General features: G+C 38.5%; 1 protein-coding gene across 3 annotated transcripts in view; it reads right to left on the bottom strand.

Moving 5' to 3' along the window:
* Positions 1-16,555, bottom strand: part of RSPO2 (R-spondin 2) — a 126,585-nt gene that overhangs the window by 42,931 nt on the left and 67,099 nt on the right. Inside the window, exons 3-5 of one of the 3 annotated variants that reach the window (XM_068396274.1) lie at positions 8,471-8,614; positions 7,210-7,407; positions 6,997-7,124 (exon numbers count right to left, since the gene is read on the bottom strand). In XM_068396274.1, the coding sequence (XP_068252375.1) occupies positions 6,997-7,124; positions 7,210-7,407; positions 8,471-8,614 (470 nt within the window). Of the gene's footprint in view, positions 1-6,996; positions 7,125-7,209; positions 7,408-8,470; positions 8,615-16,555 lie in introns of those variants that run through there. The other 2 variants (XM_068396275.1, XM_068396276.1) reach the window with 2 other exon arrangements.

Here is a 16,555-nt window from a genome sequence, read left to right as displayed (position 1 = left end):
TGGTGAATGGGGGGCAAAGTCCAACTGGCGGCCGGTCACTAGTGGTGTTCCCCAGGGCTCAGTTCTGGGGCCGGTGCTGTTCAATATCTTTATAGATGATCTAGACGTAGGGATTGAGTGCACCCTCAGTAAATTTGCAGATGACACCAAGCTGGGTGGGAGTGTCGATCTGCTGGAGGGTAGGAAGGCCCTTCAGAGGGATCTGGAGAGGTTAGATAGATGGGCTGAGACCAACGGCATGAGGTTCAACAAGAACAAGTGCCGGGTCTTACACTTCGGCCACAACAACCCCATGCAGCGCTACAGGCTGGGGGAAGAGTGGTTAGAAAGCGGCCCGGTGGAAAGAGACCTGGGGGTGCTGATCGACAGCTGGCTAAACATGAGCCAGCAGTGTGCCCAGGTGGCCAAGAAGGCCAATGGCATCCTGGCCTCTATTAAGAATAGTGTAGCCAGCCGGTCTAGGGAAGTGATCGTCCCTCTGTACTCAGCACTGGTGAGGCCGCACCTTGAGTACTGTGTCCAGTTCTGGGCCCTGCACTTCAAGAAAGATGTTGAGGTGTTGGAGTGAGTCCAGAGGAGGGCGACCAAGCTGGTGAAGGGTCTGGAGGGTCTGACCTATGAGGAATGGCTGAGGGAGCTGGGGTTGTTTAGCCTGGAGAAGAGGAGGCTCCGAGGTGACCTTATTGCAGTCTACAGCTACCTGAAGGGAGGTTGTAGTGAAGTGGGAGTTGGCCTCTTCTCCCAGGCAACTAGCGATAGGACAAGAGGACACAGCCTCAGGCTTTGCCAGGGGAGGTTCAGGTTGGACATTAGGAAGAATTTCTTTTCAGAAAGGGTCATTAGACATTGGAATGGGCTGCCCAGGGAGGTGGTGGTGTCACCATTTCTGGATGTGTTTAAGAAAAGACTGGACATGGCACTTAGTGCCATGGTCTTGTTGACATGGTGGTGTCAGGGCAATGGTTGGACTCGATGATCCCTGAGGTCTCTTCCAACCTGGTTGATTCTGTGATTCTGTGTGATTGACTCTCAAAGGGCAGATGGTGTTTGCAGGTATTGTGCACTGAGACTGACTACAAGTGCAATGTGTAAGTGAAGGTCTCCAAAGCACCCTGGCTTACAAACTTTTGAACATTGGGCATTAGCATGTAGATGTAGTCAAAAAGCTCAAAAGAACAGAATCATCTGTCTGATCACAAAGGTCACTCACTGAGTTCTGGTGCTACATTTATTTTTATCTTTTTTTCTTTTATTTCACAATTATGAAGAAGAGATTCATTGTAGCTCAAAGGAACCTCATGAAATCCAACAATAAGTGCAAAGTCCTGCATCTGGGAAGGAAGTACCCCCTGAAAAAATATGGGCTGGGTGCTGACTGGCTGGGGAGCAGCTCTGCTAGAAAGGACCTGAGGGGTCCTGCTGAAACTTGAGCTAAACATGAACCAGCTGTGTGCCCTGGCAGCAATGATCACTTCCCTCAATCAACTGATAGCAGATAAAGGGAAGTGATCATCTCCCTCTATCTCACATTCATCAGACCGCATCTGGAATATCATATGCAGCTTTGGGTCCCTTAGTTCAAGAAAGATATTGATAGAGTTCAGCACAGAGCCACCAACATGGCTGGGAGCTGGAGCACTTGCCCTATGAAGAAAGACCAAAGGAACTGGGTTTGTTGAGCCTGGAGGACAGAAGGCTTTGGTGAGCTTTCCAGTACCTATGAGGAGGTCATCAAGAACACAGAGTCAGGCTCTACATGATGGTGCAAGGTGGGAGGATGAGAGACATAAGACAAATTGAAATAACTGTAGTTCAGGTTGCATATAAAGAAAAACTTTTTCACCATGAGGATCGTAAAGCACTGCAACACATTTGCATGGAAAAGTTATGCAGACTCCACACTTGGAGATTTTCAAGATCAGACTGGATAGAGTCCCGGACCACCTTGCCTGACCCTACTTTGAGCAGGAGGCTGGACTATGTAACCTCCCTAAGTCTGTTCCAACCTGTATTATTCAATAATTCTATTATTTTTTTTGTTGCACAACTAAAAAATTCCTCAGTTAGCTTCTTGTAAATAAATCTTTGTTTATATTTAGAGAGAAATGCAGATTTCCTTTGACAGGTTTCAAAAGAAAACAAATGTAGGTAGCACCAAACTTCCGGGGGGACAACGTAAGAACATTTTTGACCCTTTTTATTGCTGGTCGTCAAGTTAAAACCAGAAAGTTTAGAACATTCACTCTCAGAAAAAATATGTCATTTTAAAAAAGCGAAAAATACTTACCTACTAGAGATAACTATACCTGTAACATGGCTTCTATTAGAAATTATGCTAGTTTAGTATACTCTAAGTGTACAGGTAGTGTCTTCACCAAAGTTTATGTACAGTTTTACTCTAAATATTTTCTATCCTACCTTAAATATTTTTTGGAATCTGGGATCATTAACTCCCTATTTGCCATACCACTAGTAGTTTATCAGACTAAAAAAACCTCACACTACTTAGTTAACATGCATTTGCAGCTTTGCATATTTATTAGCTTTATGTACTTATAGTATATATTCTCTTATCTTTTAGTCTTTCCAGTCATAATTTCTGAACACTAATAATAAAATATAACTTCAGTATAAGGACAGAAAGTCTGATTGGGGCATTTTACTGTTCCTCTTCCAGAAGTCTTAAATTCTATTGTAGTAATAGAAAGAAAAAAGATTACTGCATAAAAAGTCCCCCAAATCCAATCAACCAGCATGAAGTCCATTCAATTACACGCCCGTGTCTAGGCAAGAATTCCCTCCCACTGTAGCCTCATGACCCGTCCTGCTGCCTTCCCCCTTTTGAGCTCAGAAAATTAATGCAGACATACATCCCATCTTCATCCATCTTTCTTCGTGTCTGAAATAAGCATTCATAAATGGCATCATGATTTGTAGTAGAAATAATAGAGTTTGGCATAGAGTAATATTTGTGTATTGGACAGCTTGAAGAACCGCAGTCTGGTGGAAGACTGAAAGAAGTAGAGGGCTGCTTTGCTTGCCTGTGTAATACTTAATATGAAACATGAGAGCAATCTGCAAATTCCTCAAGGGTACAAACAAAAAAGAAGTAATTACTGAAGTGAACATGGGGAACATGTAAAAATAAGACGTAAAAAGAGAATATTTATAATAAATATATGGGAAAACTTGAAGACAGCAAGATTTATCAGTCCATAGAACATTTCTGCCCGCGAATTTCCCCATTGCTTGCAACACAATCACTCTTTTTTTTAAATTCTTTTTTTTCTTTCTTTTTGAGCTAAAGAGGAGAAAATTCCTTATCAGGAAGAGACCAGCATGGGCAGGAGATGGCCTGAACAATCCATCATCTTTTTCTGAGTCTAACCTCTCATAGTATGAGTCATGTTACACCCAAGCCACAAATGTGACATTCACATCTGGTAATAACAGTTAAATCAATTAGTACTGATAAGAAGAAAATATCATTAAGTAACACATTTGAAATCAAGTAGAGTATCCTCTTATGTTGCTGGCTTCAGTAGGAGAGAAGTGAAATCGTCTTCGACTTGCCTTCCAGCTTGATATCTCTACAACCCTGCAAATACTGGGAAAGTGATAAAGAATTCTTCTTCATCAACTAGATTTGTACCACAGCTATATGGCCAGATGGGTAACATCTAAATCCCTGATAAATATGATACTGAAGTACTTAGTAGCGAAACTGAATTTAACTCCACTTCTTCTGCAAACGTGTAAAAACCTGGTTTGGAAGTTTTTCTGTAGTGTGGGCCATAAATAGTAATTGTAAAATGTACAGAAGTAGAAAGCATGTGTCAAAAGCACTTTATTTAACCCTGTTCTACCAAAAACATCCTTACTTCCTGTGCTCAGTTTAATCCATCACAATCTACAGCCATCTTAGCTGTATAATCCAATTATCCTACACATTCATGTGAGTTTATGTACTGAGAACATTAGGAAGAAAGGATTTATTAACAGCCTCTCAACCAACATTTATGGGGATTACGGTTCTCCAGTCCTCCAGTAGTGCTAACCTTACATTCTTCTCTTATTTCCTCAGTTACAAAATTTCTAACATTAGGAAAACATATTTTTAAGAACACACAATCTTTTCCTCAGCAGCCAGGACCTGCTTGATTTGAGCTTCCCTGTAACCAGTGTCTCTGCTTCCTGCTACTCCACAGTGATTAAGTAAGCAACGAAACCTTCTGAGTGTCTAATGGGGCAACCTTCTGAGTGTCTAATGGGTGCAAGCTGGAACACAGGAGGTTCCACATAAATATGAGGAAAAACTTCTTTACGGTGAGGGTGACCGAACACTGGAACAGGCTGCCCAGAGAGGTTGTGGAGTCTCCTTCTCTGGAGACATTCAAAACCTGCCCGGACGCGTTCCTGTGTGATATGGTCTAGGCAATCCTGCCCCGGCAGGGGGATTGGACTAGATGATCTTTCGAGGTCCCTTCCAATCCCTAACATTCTGTGATTCTGTGATTCTGTGAACTTGCTGACTAAATTAAATATGATAAAGGAACGGGATCTTAGTTCTGCCGTGTATAGAATCATAATTAAAACATACTACGGAGGAGTTTCGAACAGGACAATCTATGTGGCTTCCTCACCTGCACAGATAAACCAGGCCTGGGGAAGACTTACCCCAGGCACTTAAACCACCACTAACACACTCCCTCCTGGGAGTTTCTTAGGAGAGACAAAAGAGTTTGTACTCTGGCTGGTGTTTTATATGATTGCACAGAAGAAGTATTAAGCATTAGCATTCGGTGTAGAGAGTTCAAACCTGTGGTTTTGTACGTATTTATTTTTATCTCTGAAAACACAGGCAGGGAATTCCACACCATGGGAGGACAGAGGAGGATTGTAATCTTTAGGATTTACTGGAGCCCATGTTTATGAAAGAATACTACAAGCCTTTCACACTGAATTTGTGTTTGCAGCAACAACTTTTCTGAGATGTAAGGAAAAAAAAAGTAGAGATTGGGTCAAAGATCTTGATATAGACTAGGCAATAAATTTCCTACCTCTTAGGAAAGCCCACCACTGTGCCTTTGAAAAAATAAAATTTGAGAGGTAAATCTTCGATCAGTGACATGAATTGCTGGACAAGAAAATTTGAAACAACCTAAGAGAATCTGCTACAAAAAGGTATGAATGTTCAATAGTTTCAGGTTATCACAGTTACGTGAGCATGCTACAGCATTCATGAATATTGTAGTCCACTTAAGCACAGTTCTCAAACTATTTACAACAATTTGAATAATATGTATCCTAACTAAATTATCAAGACTAAACCTACACCTGTAAATTCAGGAGTTTATATAGAAGCTGGACATTGCATCCATGAAATACCTCCCTCTGTACACATTGGGTACATAAATGACTAAAGCTCTACCACACAGAGTTAAATTGAAAATATTCTGCAATTTTCTCAAATTTTTCATCACAAGTTAAACTTCATGCATCTAAATGGCAAAGAAAAGAAAATACTGATTGGAGACCTTGTAGAACTTCACACAGGCTCTTTTAAATTTCTCCCATTTCAGCAGTAAAACACTTCCCCAGTTGATCTGATCACTACCCCCATCTGGGCTTCAGAGTTTGTTAAAAGTAACTAGATCAGCTCATGCACCTCAGCAGGCTGCAAGCACTAGTACGTGTAGCTACCTGGATGCAGACACAGCTGACTCATTCAAAAATGCCATAAGAAACATACCATGGCAGCCCAGATCAGCCTTTTCTTCTTCCTTCCTCTAGAGATGTTCATTTTGTAGCTTCCACTCTTCAATGTCTTTGAGAAGTTTATTTAGGTTGCAGATTAACTGTGCTGTGCAACGCACCCCAGTACCACTATGACTATGCACTATGTGTGCATGCACATGTGTATGAGTATAGGGAGTGGGACAGGGAGGAAGAGTGTGTACCAGACTCAGTTAACCTGGATAACAGAGAATTAACTTTATATTCTCTTCCAGATTGTGTCAAGGTCCTAGACGCAAAAATGAAGCTCGCATAGATTTAATCTGTAAGCTAAAACTTTATGTATAATTTTCACATATACTGGTGGGCAGTACGTTCAAGCCAAGAGAGACATATTCAACAATCCCACAACACAAAGCATACTTATTTATGTACCTATTGTAAGACTATTTCAATTTTAGCTTATTCATCAGGTTAGGGCTTTTCTCAAGACTCTGCAACCCTTTATTCCTTTTTATTTGTCTGATCGCGCACTTGACCCAGCTTGCAGCAGGAGGTTGGACTAGAGATCTCTCGAAGTCCCTTCAAGCCTGAATCTTTCTTTAATCCTATTATTCCAAAAGGAATGGCATCTTTATCACCTGTTGATCACCCACCTCTCCTACAAATTCTGAGAACTCTGTAAACATTCAGAGTGCACAAGTGAAAGGTTAATAATTTCAATTTAAAAGATAACAAAAACTCCTCTCTACCAGTGATGTGTCTCCATTTTGGGGTCTACAAAACTGAACACAAATTTGAAACTCCATTTCCTTTTTCAAATCAACATCACTACTTAAGTCTTATAACACCATGATAAAGAAATTTGATAATTTCTTTTACCTACTTGTGGCAATCACCATAAGCTGGTGTGATGCTGAAAAGCTTGATATCTATCACTATTCTTCTCATATCACATCTCGCATAGTTTGGCCCTGGTCTACAATATTCGGAACGAGTAACACATTCCAGCTAATAGTTCCAGCTAACAATGCCATCTGTAACTAACTTCATTTAATTTCAACACCCATCACACCAGCACTGGGCGTGTCACCTGCAGAGAGGTTTAGAATAACGATCTTTCCTGTGAAGCGCAGGGCAATTGGTTATTCCACCACCACTATCGTTTTCATGCTGAAGCTCAAACTGCAACCTGTTGTGGTTCTTCCATGAGGCACCTCTTTGAAAAAGCCTCAGTATCACACCAGGAAAAACACAGTCTCACAGTCTGCTGGGAGACTGATCACTCCCACACCGAGCCTTTCCCTGGAGTTTTGCTGCACAAATTAGGACTGCCGTAGTACTGCTGCCTTTCAGCCTTGTCTGGCAGAGCAGAGACAGGATTTCCCCTTCAGCTGGGATGAAGTAGCTCTTTTTTCAAGTTAGAAATAGGATTTCAGTTAAGGAAAGCTCAAAAATTTTTGTGGCATGGACTATGCTTACCTCCTGGACAATGCCTCATGGCCATTTTACACCGTCTGGATTCTGCAATGGTTGGGCACGGTATCGTGTCTTTCGCTGGCTTCTTCACAATTTGTCTTGTTCTTGTTTCCAGGCCCCACTTAAATCCACATGTTTTGTTATTTCTGCTGCAAGTTCCCCACTCACTCCACTGACCCACTTCACAGCCTTCTGATAAAGCAAAAGAAAACACAAGTTAGCGATTTTTCTATTTTTAATTTCTCTTTTTTCTCTTTTTTTTTTAATTAATAAGAATACACTATTAGAAAGCATCACTTAAAAGCTTCACTGTTAACAGGCAAAAACTTAGAAATAAAACATTTTACAGAACCTGAAAGAATCTTTTTAGTCTACATCACCCTGAGCATAAAACAGTCAGATTACCAATCTGTCTGTAGAGACATCATGTCAGTCCCAAATATTAAAAAACTCTCCTAAAATCATGAGACTGATTTAAATTATTCTCTTTTTTTAATAAATAAATCCTATTTGATTGTCACCTGGATTTGCAAAGCTCAAGAGTTCACATTTCCAGGTCGTCTCCGTCATGAAATGTAAGGAATACTCTTGAAAGAAAGAGTCTGTTCTGACACAATTCCCAGACTTCAAGATTGTTCAAGATTGACACCAAATTGTGAGTCTCTAGAAATATTCTGAGAACTGCCAATTCTGGCTCAGACTTATAAAGAAAATTTCTACTAAAAACATTTCGTGGTTTATATTTGTTACTTGCTAATGGAAAAGATGGGAGCTGCAGAGAAACTAAGTGAATTTGAAGACCAGGTTTGGAGAAATTCAGTCTGCCCTGCTCCTGGGTTCTGGCCGTGGTAAAAGTCAAAATGAACAGGCTTATGCCTGAGTTTTATGAGGGTGAGAATCCAATGAGTCCATCATTGACTTGAAAGTTCTAATGCAAAAACTGGCCTTCCTGAAATCTTACAAATTCTGAGTTATAAATCCCCATACAAGGTGATTTACAGTTAAGAGGGCAGAATGTTCTGATGCAGAACAACAGAGTAGCATTCCTAATAATGCAATATTTCAAAGTTTGGAAATTATTATTATTATTACTACTACTACTATCATTGATAAAGAGATCCAGACACAATCCATTTGTGAATACTTCTTGATAGAAAATACTAAGCATCAGCTTAAAAATAGTGTCATAAGTATTTGAACCCGGCCACCTGGCAAAATAGCTGCTTCAGCAGCACTGTTGGGCTCAAAGACTCACCCACACATTCCATAAGCTCTTCCAAGGCTGCAAATCCAGGTGGGCATCCTCGGAAGCAGCGGCCTCTGTGCGAGTAGAAGCCAGTTTTGCATTTGGTACAAAAGTCTCTGCTAAAGCAGGAGTCACAGTTTTCTATTCTGCATCCTGAATCAAAAGGATTGTAAAGAACAATGAGACAGCTAAGTTAGGGTGAGACTGAAAATTAAAGGATTTATAAAGCCATAAAAGTGCAAAACCAGAAGTGCTATAATGAGGAATACTGTCATCCTGAAATCTATCTGCTCTATAGGAGAAATTACAGTTAACTGTAACTAATTACCACATTCTCCCCTATATCCTTTTAATCCTATTTTTTTAAATCATAACCTCTAGTTAAGTGATATTTGACTTAATCACATCTTTTTGGCAGAAAAATGTTCAATGTAAATTATTCTTGTGTTTAAGTAATTTTGAGGAAAGTAAAGTGTGAGAATATTTTGGGAAGTATGCATGTATTATATGTACTGTATTCAGTTTATTATTTGTCATTGCAAGCAGAATATAATTTTTTTCCATGAGCTGATCCTATAGCTGAATGAATGCTTTTATGTGTTATGTCTGATTTCCATATCTACACGTACGCATGTGCTACCATGCAAAAAACCCTCAGTTTTTCTGGTTATAACTCCTCTCCATTATTAATGAAGTCAATCCATAAAAAATAGCCATTATTACATGACTAAAAGACATAAAACTATAATCAATAGCAAACAAAAAACCACACCACTATTGCCTTTTGAAATATTAGATTTTTCTGAAAATTTAAGAGAAATATAGATTATGGACTCAGAAGCAGACTGTTCAGAAACATCTTATTCCATACTAAAACATGGCAACTTGGAAATGAACTAGATATCAACAATTATATGCACACCTGAAAAGCAGAAATACTTACATGGAGGCTTATGAAAGTCAGTCATACATACCTACAAAAAAATGCCAGGGAAAAATGTTCCAAAGTTTAAAAAGTAAAAGCCATCATATTTGGAACAGTAATGAACACTTTAAAATTAATTTAAATAATCTAATCCTTCAGCTAACATACTTAATTTATACAAATTACATTAACTGTATCCTGTCTTCAGCTATCTGAAGTCACAGCAGGAATTATTTGTTATTCACTTAATGCAACAATATACGAATCCTTTTGGTCACTTATGTCATTCATTTATTCTTCATTCTTTTCTAAAGAGAAAAAAAACAAACCAAAAGCACTTCTGAAATAGCTATTGGTAAATATCCCCTAACAACACTTCAAATTTAGCCAGTCTTTATAAAACAGATTTTAATATTTATTCTTGAACTTCAGCAGGCCAAAATAGGACACACGATAACACTTAAACTGGCTGGGTGGTGGTGGGAAATGATCCTTTGTCAGCAGTTAGGGAAATATGAGGCTTTTCAGATCAGATTCCTTGTGGCATTGAACAATAAATTAGGTAGACTGCATGAAAAGAAAAAAAAAAACAGATTTCAAATGCTGGTACACCTTTCTTTGGTTAGAAGGAATGCGAACATCAGTTTGGAGTCTTGCACTGCCAATGGGAAGCTCCGCAGGCTCTGTTTAGACACAACCACACATAACCTGCATGCTACAAACTCCAGTGTCCAGCATCTCTCAAAGCAGCTTTTAGAACTTGTGTTCATATAAGCAGCACAAATTGGGCTTCCTATCTGCAGTTTACTTTATAGGAAATTCCCAAGAACGATAATTTCTTTTTCACGAGGGTTGAACCAATCTCCAAATAAGAGATCAGTGCCTATACAATGACCCTGCAAAATCATTTTCCCAGATTAATGCGTCTGGAAGGTAAAACAGTAAGGTGAGCTGCTCTGGAGATGTACTGCAAAAGTTAATTGCAAATCTGGTTTGTTACACTCAAAATGGGCTGCAAGTATTTTATTAATTGCAATGCTTGAATCAAACATCCAGTATGTTTAAATATTCAGAAAAACATTTGCCTCTTGCCCACCCACACAAGACAGTTTGAAAAGACATCAAGGCTTTTCCAAATCAGTTAGTCCAATGATGAGGTGCAGAACAGAATATTAAAAGAAAAATTAGCATCATGTGACCCTTCCTCACATCCAAGTGACACAAGTATATTTTTGAAATAATGTTTTAACTATTGCTTTCAAAACATGTTGGGGCGTAACATGTTTAAAGTTTAGTCCATTTGAACTTTTTTGGGTGGAAGAGGGATTAAATAAAAAATTTTCAGTACAAGTTGCCTTTTGATATCATATAAACACGCTTAGCAGGCAAAAGCCTGCCTCACACCTTACACTGGGGAAACCCTCCTTAAAACTATTGCTATTCAGCAGTACATGTGTGAATACCCCATATATAAACATTAAATGAATGAATCAATCTTCTTTCAGTTTCTTGATCATACTTCAAAATTCCCATCCTATTTATATCTTTTGCTTTGCCTTCTATGCCAGTTTTCTTTTGTATTACAGTAGAGACCTTGCCATGGTAATTATATTTTGGAAGCATTAGTAGGGGCTCCTGGGTTAAGGTTGGGTCGGTATTTCCACCAAGGCAGTTTCTTTTCATTTTTTTCCTATGAAGAAAAATTACTCCAAATATGAAATACCTATTATTTAATCTGTATCAGATGCAATTTAGGGGAAAATACTGAAAGTATATTAGGAATGCTTTAAGAATTCTAAAATTAAAACATTAATGCACCAGAGTGATACTCAGCACAATGTTTGGGGCTACTGGGTGCTAATCTTAATGATAATTAGCTCGGTAATATACCGCACTGCAGCTGAATATCAACTGGGATTGACAACTACTCCTTTTCGACATCTTCCATACACTCTGTTTCAAATCATGAAGGCTGATGGTGCAGCTCTAAGTCTTGCAGGGATTTTTTTTTATAGAATTTAAATAAACTAAACTAAAGAACTAAAGAGAAGTACACCAAAAGTTAGAAGAGCTAACTTGCTAGAAGTCTATTTCCAATTACAAACTGTCATAGGAGTGGTTATAAAATAAAGACATTTTTAAAGAGTTTATTATTTTTGGTGCAAAAATAATATTTTATTATATTGTTTAAATGCTTTTGGGGCAAATTTTCTTTTTTTTTTAAATAAAAGTGCTATTAATAAATTATTCTAACTGTGACTGTGGTTTTTTAAAATGTTACACCACACTTCCCACAAAAATTCTATGTAAATGCTAAAAGAACAGCATTCTGACCTCATTGAAATCCATGGCAAAGGTCCTAATTGCTTCAGCAAGGGCAGTTTTAAACTAATAACTTTCTTACCCCATCAGATAGGTCAGAGCCCACTGCAATGACTTTAATGGACAAAATTAATATTAAAAAAGCTAAAGAGATATAATCTTTCATGATAAATACGTATTTATAAAGTGAAATGGATGGAGCCAGGCTCTTCTCAGTGACATCCCTTGACAGGACAAGGGGCAATGGGTGCAAGCTGGAGCACAGGAGGTTCCACTTAAATTTGAGGAAAAACTTCTTTACTGCAAGGGTGACTGAACACTGGAACAGGCTGCCCAGAGAGGTTGTGGAGTCTCCTTCTCTGGAGACATTCAAAACGCGCCTGGACGCGTTCCTGTGTGATATGGTCTAGGCAATCCTGCCCCGGCAGGGGGATTGGACTAGATGATCTTTCGAGGTCCCTTCCAATCCCTAACATTCTGTGATTCTGTGATTCTGTGAAAAGTGAGAACTGAAAAAGAGCAGTACTCCAAAAGTTAGAAAAGCCAGCTTTCTAGAAGTCCATTTTCAATCTCAAACTGTCACAGGAGCAGTTATAAATTCACAGCTCCATGACTTCACACCTGCCAGGGGAAAGGGTGGAAGAGAAGTCACTACTTTGGTGAAGCTAAGCTGGGCTGAAATTGGACAGAAGTGCTCTGCACAAGCATCTTCAATGTTTAGACAAAACAAAGCGAAACAACTTATCCCTTCGATAGAGCTCCGAAATGTTGATTTATGGGACAAGATATATACCTTATCCAATGGAAAATATATTGATACCGTGCAGCCTCTTAATTTAAGCTGACAGGAGAGTAAGAACTTGAATGACTGACGTTTCAGTGCAGCACAAGGGTAGATTATGGTATGCGAAAGTGCCTCCACACTTGAGAGCAGTTACAGAATATGCTCAAGAAAGAAACAGAACCTCATGAGCTAATACGGTGCCAAAAAGTCAATGGCCAGGAAACCTACAGGACTGAAGGACCAGATTCTTTAGTTCTGCAGAGGAGAAAAAGAAAAAAAGGATCATAATATCTCCATCAAAAAGGTAACTGTCAGAAAAGAATCCAAAGACAGAAATCCAAAATATCTTCGACTTTGCTAACTGAAACAGAGTGGCAAGGACTTAGGAGCCAAAGTCTCTCTTTCCTTAATTTTCAGTGAGCTCTAGCACCCCAGGGCACTTCAGAAATAATTTTCTTCTGAACTGCTTTTGCACATTCACCAGATTTTTTTTAAACGTAATAGTTACGAACCATGTTTCAGCCAAGGTTAGGGCAACCAATCTGGTCTGTAAGAAGTGCATTTAGCTAGCCAGCAATAAAATATTTGTATTTAGGCTTTATAATCTCATCTATATCGCCCAAATGTTTCTCTGCCATTTACTTAAATAGCATAAACCACCAAATCTCATTGGTGTGGATGAAACTTACAATATTTATAGAAAACTACATAAATGGTGCATTAAAGAACTCTGGAAGTAGAAAGCCTGGATTACAAATAATACCCAAATTAGAGATACATTTTAAGCAGATGAACCACAGTGATAGAAAAACATTTTCCTGACCTGCTTTGTCTTTGTGACAGTCATGATAAGCCACTTCTACTCATTCTTCTTTTAAAATAAGCGTTAAAGAATTGACAGACATTTTAGAGAAGAGATCAAAAGACCAGGAGTTCAAAATACAAATTCAGACATTGAATTAAATTGAGATCCAGGTGCATATGCTTGTTACTGTAAAAAAAGAGTATGTGCTCCTGTAAACAGCTTCATTCTGCACCATAATTACAGAAAGCATAACGCTACCAAAACAAATACTATCCTTCCATAGTAAAACTTACATCATCTTATAAAATGAGGCAGAATAAGTTGAATTGTAGGGAAATGTAACTCATTGAAGCTCAAAATAAAGCATAAAATGCTCCATATTGATATGCATGCACTTCATATTTTAACATACCTTAACAAGAAGGTGGTTTACTATATTAGTTTCTCACACTAAGTGCAATATGATGAATTTTAAGGTCAAAAGACATCTATCTCAACTGTAAAAAGTGGTTAGTCATTTGTAAAGTATTTTTTACTGATATGCATAATCTTGAAAAATTTATACAAGCCTTATTTTGCCTTGGTGAAAGATCCCTATTCTGTAGCATTTCCATTGTAACATTGTTCCTTTCTAAACAAGATCAATATGATTGAATGTTCATTCATAACTCCCTTCATAACAAAGATATTTTGTAGTACAGATAGTGAAAAAGACAGCTGGTCAATTCCTACTAACATTAATAGCAACGACGACTCACAGCAAGTTTGCTCCGCGTGAAATGCAGACAGCAGTGAAGAGCAGCTGAGTATGGGAAAGGGAAGCGAGAACACGAGAGGATCTGCATGAGTGGAAACCAGCAACCAGCACCATAGGAAAGAGAACTGTACTGAACACCTTCGAGACAGAGAGATAATGATCATGTTTTGCAAAGGGAAGCTGCAGACTGAAGCTGAGGAAGAAAACGTGGCACCCCTAAATTGAAGGGCTTGGTAGTCTTTGAACTGAAATTGGGTTCTTGCTTGAGGTGTCCCCTTGAGTTTAAGACGACAAAGTAATAGGAAATCGTGATCCACTACAGTCAGGGTTTTCCTTTCGAAGGTCAAAATCAGTCTTTCTATTAAGGCATCATTCCAGAGGAGCCTCTAGGCCCATAACTTGTAAGGCTGGTAATCCTGGGGTGTGACAAACTAATGTTGGGTCTAAAGCACCTACTTTGCTCTTTCACACTGAGCTCTGACTCACAGCTCCCTACTCTTCTTGCCTTAGATCTCTCTTCCTCTTCCAACCCAGAACCTCCTAACTTCACCTGTCCCCAGACTGTCCCCATACCCATCACACTTCTTCCTTACAACTCCTGCTCCCATCCCTCTGCTGCTCAGTAAAACAGCATTGATGCTACAGACTTAACTTCACCCTGCCATCCTGACGTGCCCATTGTCACTCCATACCAGTCTGTCACTGACCCACACCACCTTCTGTGCTCATCCTCTCCTGCATTTCCTGATCTGGGAGAGACTTCAAAAATCCAGACAGACTACACAATTCATAGCTCACCTTGAGGACACAAGGGTACATGAGGGAGAGGAGACAGGGGTAACAAGCTGAAGAAAGCTATGACGTGAGCGGTTCTTGGAGGGGATGGAGTACCAGTGGGACAAACAACAGAAAAGAGAAGAGAGACCAACACTTTCAGGGAAGACAGTAAGGAGAGGAGGAAAATCATAAACAAAAAAGCTTTAGCCTACAAGGAAATAGCTAGCTATTTAACCTCCTAAGCAGATGTAGCTTAGGTAGCTGCAGGTTTATAATTATTATTATACAAAGATTTTTAAGCTACAACTTTGACTGGGGCTGAACATGAGTGATAGAGAATGATACACACAGCCACTTGACCATGACAGTTCCTGCAGTTTATCACAGGTCTACCATTTCATGGAGATCCATGCTTGGAATAAAACATGCGAACTATAAAACACTATAGTGAGAATTTTTTTTAAATAAATGTACTTAATAAACTCCTAGCAATACATTTCCAGTATGTTCTAATCTTGATTCATTATTAGTTGAGATCTTTTAAATAAATGCCAAACCACTGTGTTTTCAATTAGTACTTTACAAATATACAATTGCCCTGTTAAATCTAAATTGATTAAAGATTTAATAAATCTTAATTCAAAGCACTATGATGATTTTTGTTGCCAGAAGGATGGAACAAAACACTTCCATCAAAATATAAAGTAAGGTCAAAAATAAAAAAAATCCAAATTAAAAAAAAAAATCCAAATCCATTTGATGAAGGAAAAGACAGTGGAAGAGATAAGGGAAAAAAAATAAATGTCTATAAAATAATGATAGGTAGACCTCAATTTATGGCCATCCAAGTTCATTTTCAAAATCCCAAATGCTATATTAAGCTTGTTTTTAAAGGATAAAGCCATATTTGAAGGAAACAAACACAAAAGTAATGAAAATTATTTCTAAAAAGTCAGAAAAATTATTTCATTTAAAGCAAATAGTGCTGCCACTGTAGTAATTGAACCCTTTGACAGACAGTTACAATTGCACTGGTTATAATAGTTTCAGAAGGTCATATGCTCTGCTATACTACATAAGAAATAGTCAAGCCATGATATATTAATGATGTCTTGCTATTTTGTAACAAAGTTCAAAAAAAATTGTTACCTTTCTTAATACAGTGAATTAATAACACATGTTTAATAAATGTTCAATTTGTTTAAAAGCTTCTCTTTATCTTGTTTTTACTGAAAGTGCATGGAAGGGGAAATTACAATTTTAGCAGTGTCGGGCCCTCCTGGGAGAAAGAAGGTAAACCTAAACAAATAGAGTAGCCAACTAAAGCTGAAGGGAGCTGTAATTTCTAAACTCTGAGTGCTTCCTCCCCCTGAAATTGTAGAGGTTACTATGGATACAGAGTAAGTTGAAAGGTTCAGGATAGGCTTGATCCATTAATCAGAACAATGTTCAACCAACCACCCAGGTGACAGATTTCATCTTACTCTCTAATTCAGTTTTGTTTTTTCCTCATGAGATTATTTCTTGTTGGAGCAGTTCAGTTCAAAGTCATTAATTATTAAAATTTCTTGGAACATTAACAAAGTGTAGCTCTTCTCTTGGGCATTCTTCTACAGAAGAGACTCAGCACTTTCCAATTTTGTGTCCAAATGTACTGCATTCTCATACTGCAGTGTTCAAGATGAAAATCATCATCTCCAGCAGGAAACTCTACAACGATTTCT

The sequence above is a fragment of the Nyctibius grandis genome, chromosome 3 (assembly GCF_013368605.1).
Source record: "Nyctibius grandis isolate bNycGra1 chromosome 3, bNycGra1.pri, whole genome shotgun sequence".
NCBI lineage: Eukaryota > Metazoa > Chordata > Aves > Nyctibiiformes > Nyctibiidae > Nyctibius > Nyctibius grandis.
The sequence above is the reverse complement of the archived record's forward strand: the minus strand, read 5'-3'. Positions and strand labels throughout refer to the sequence as shown.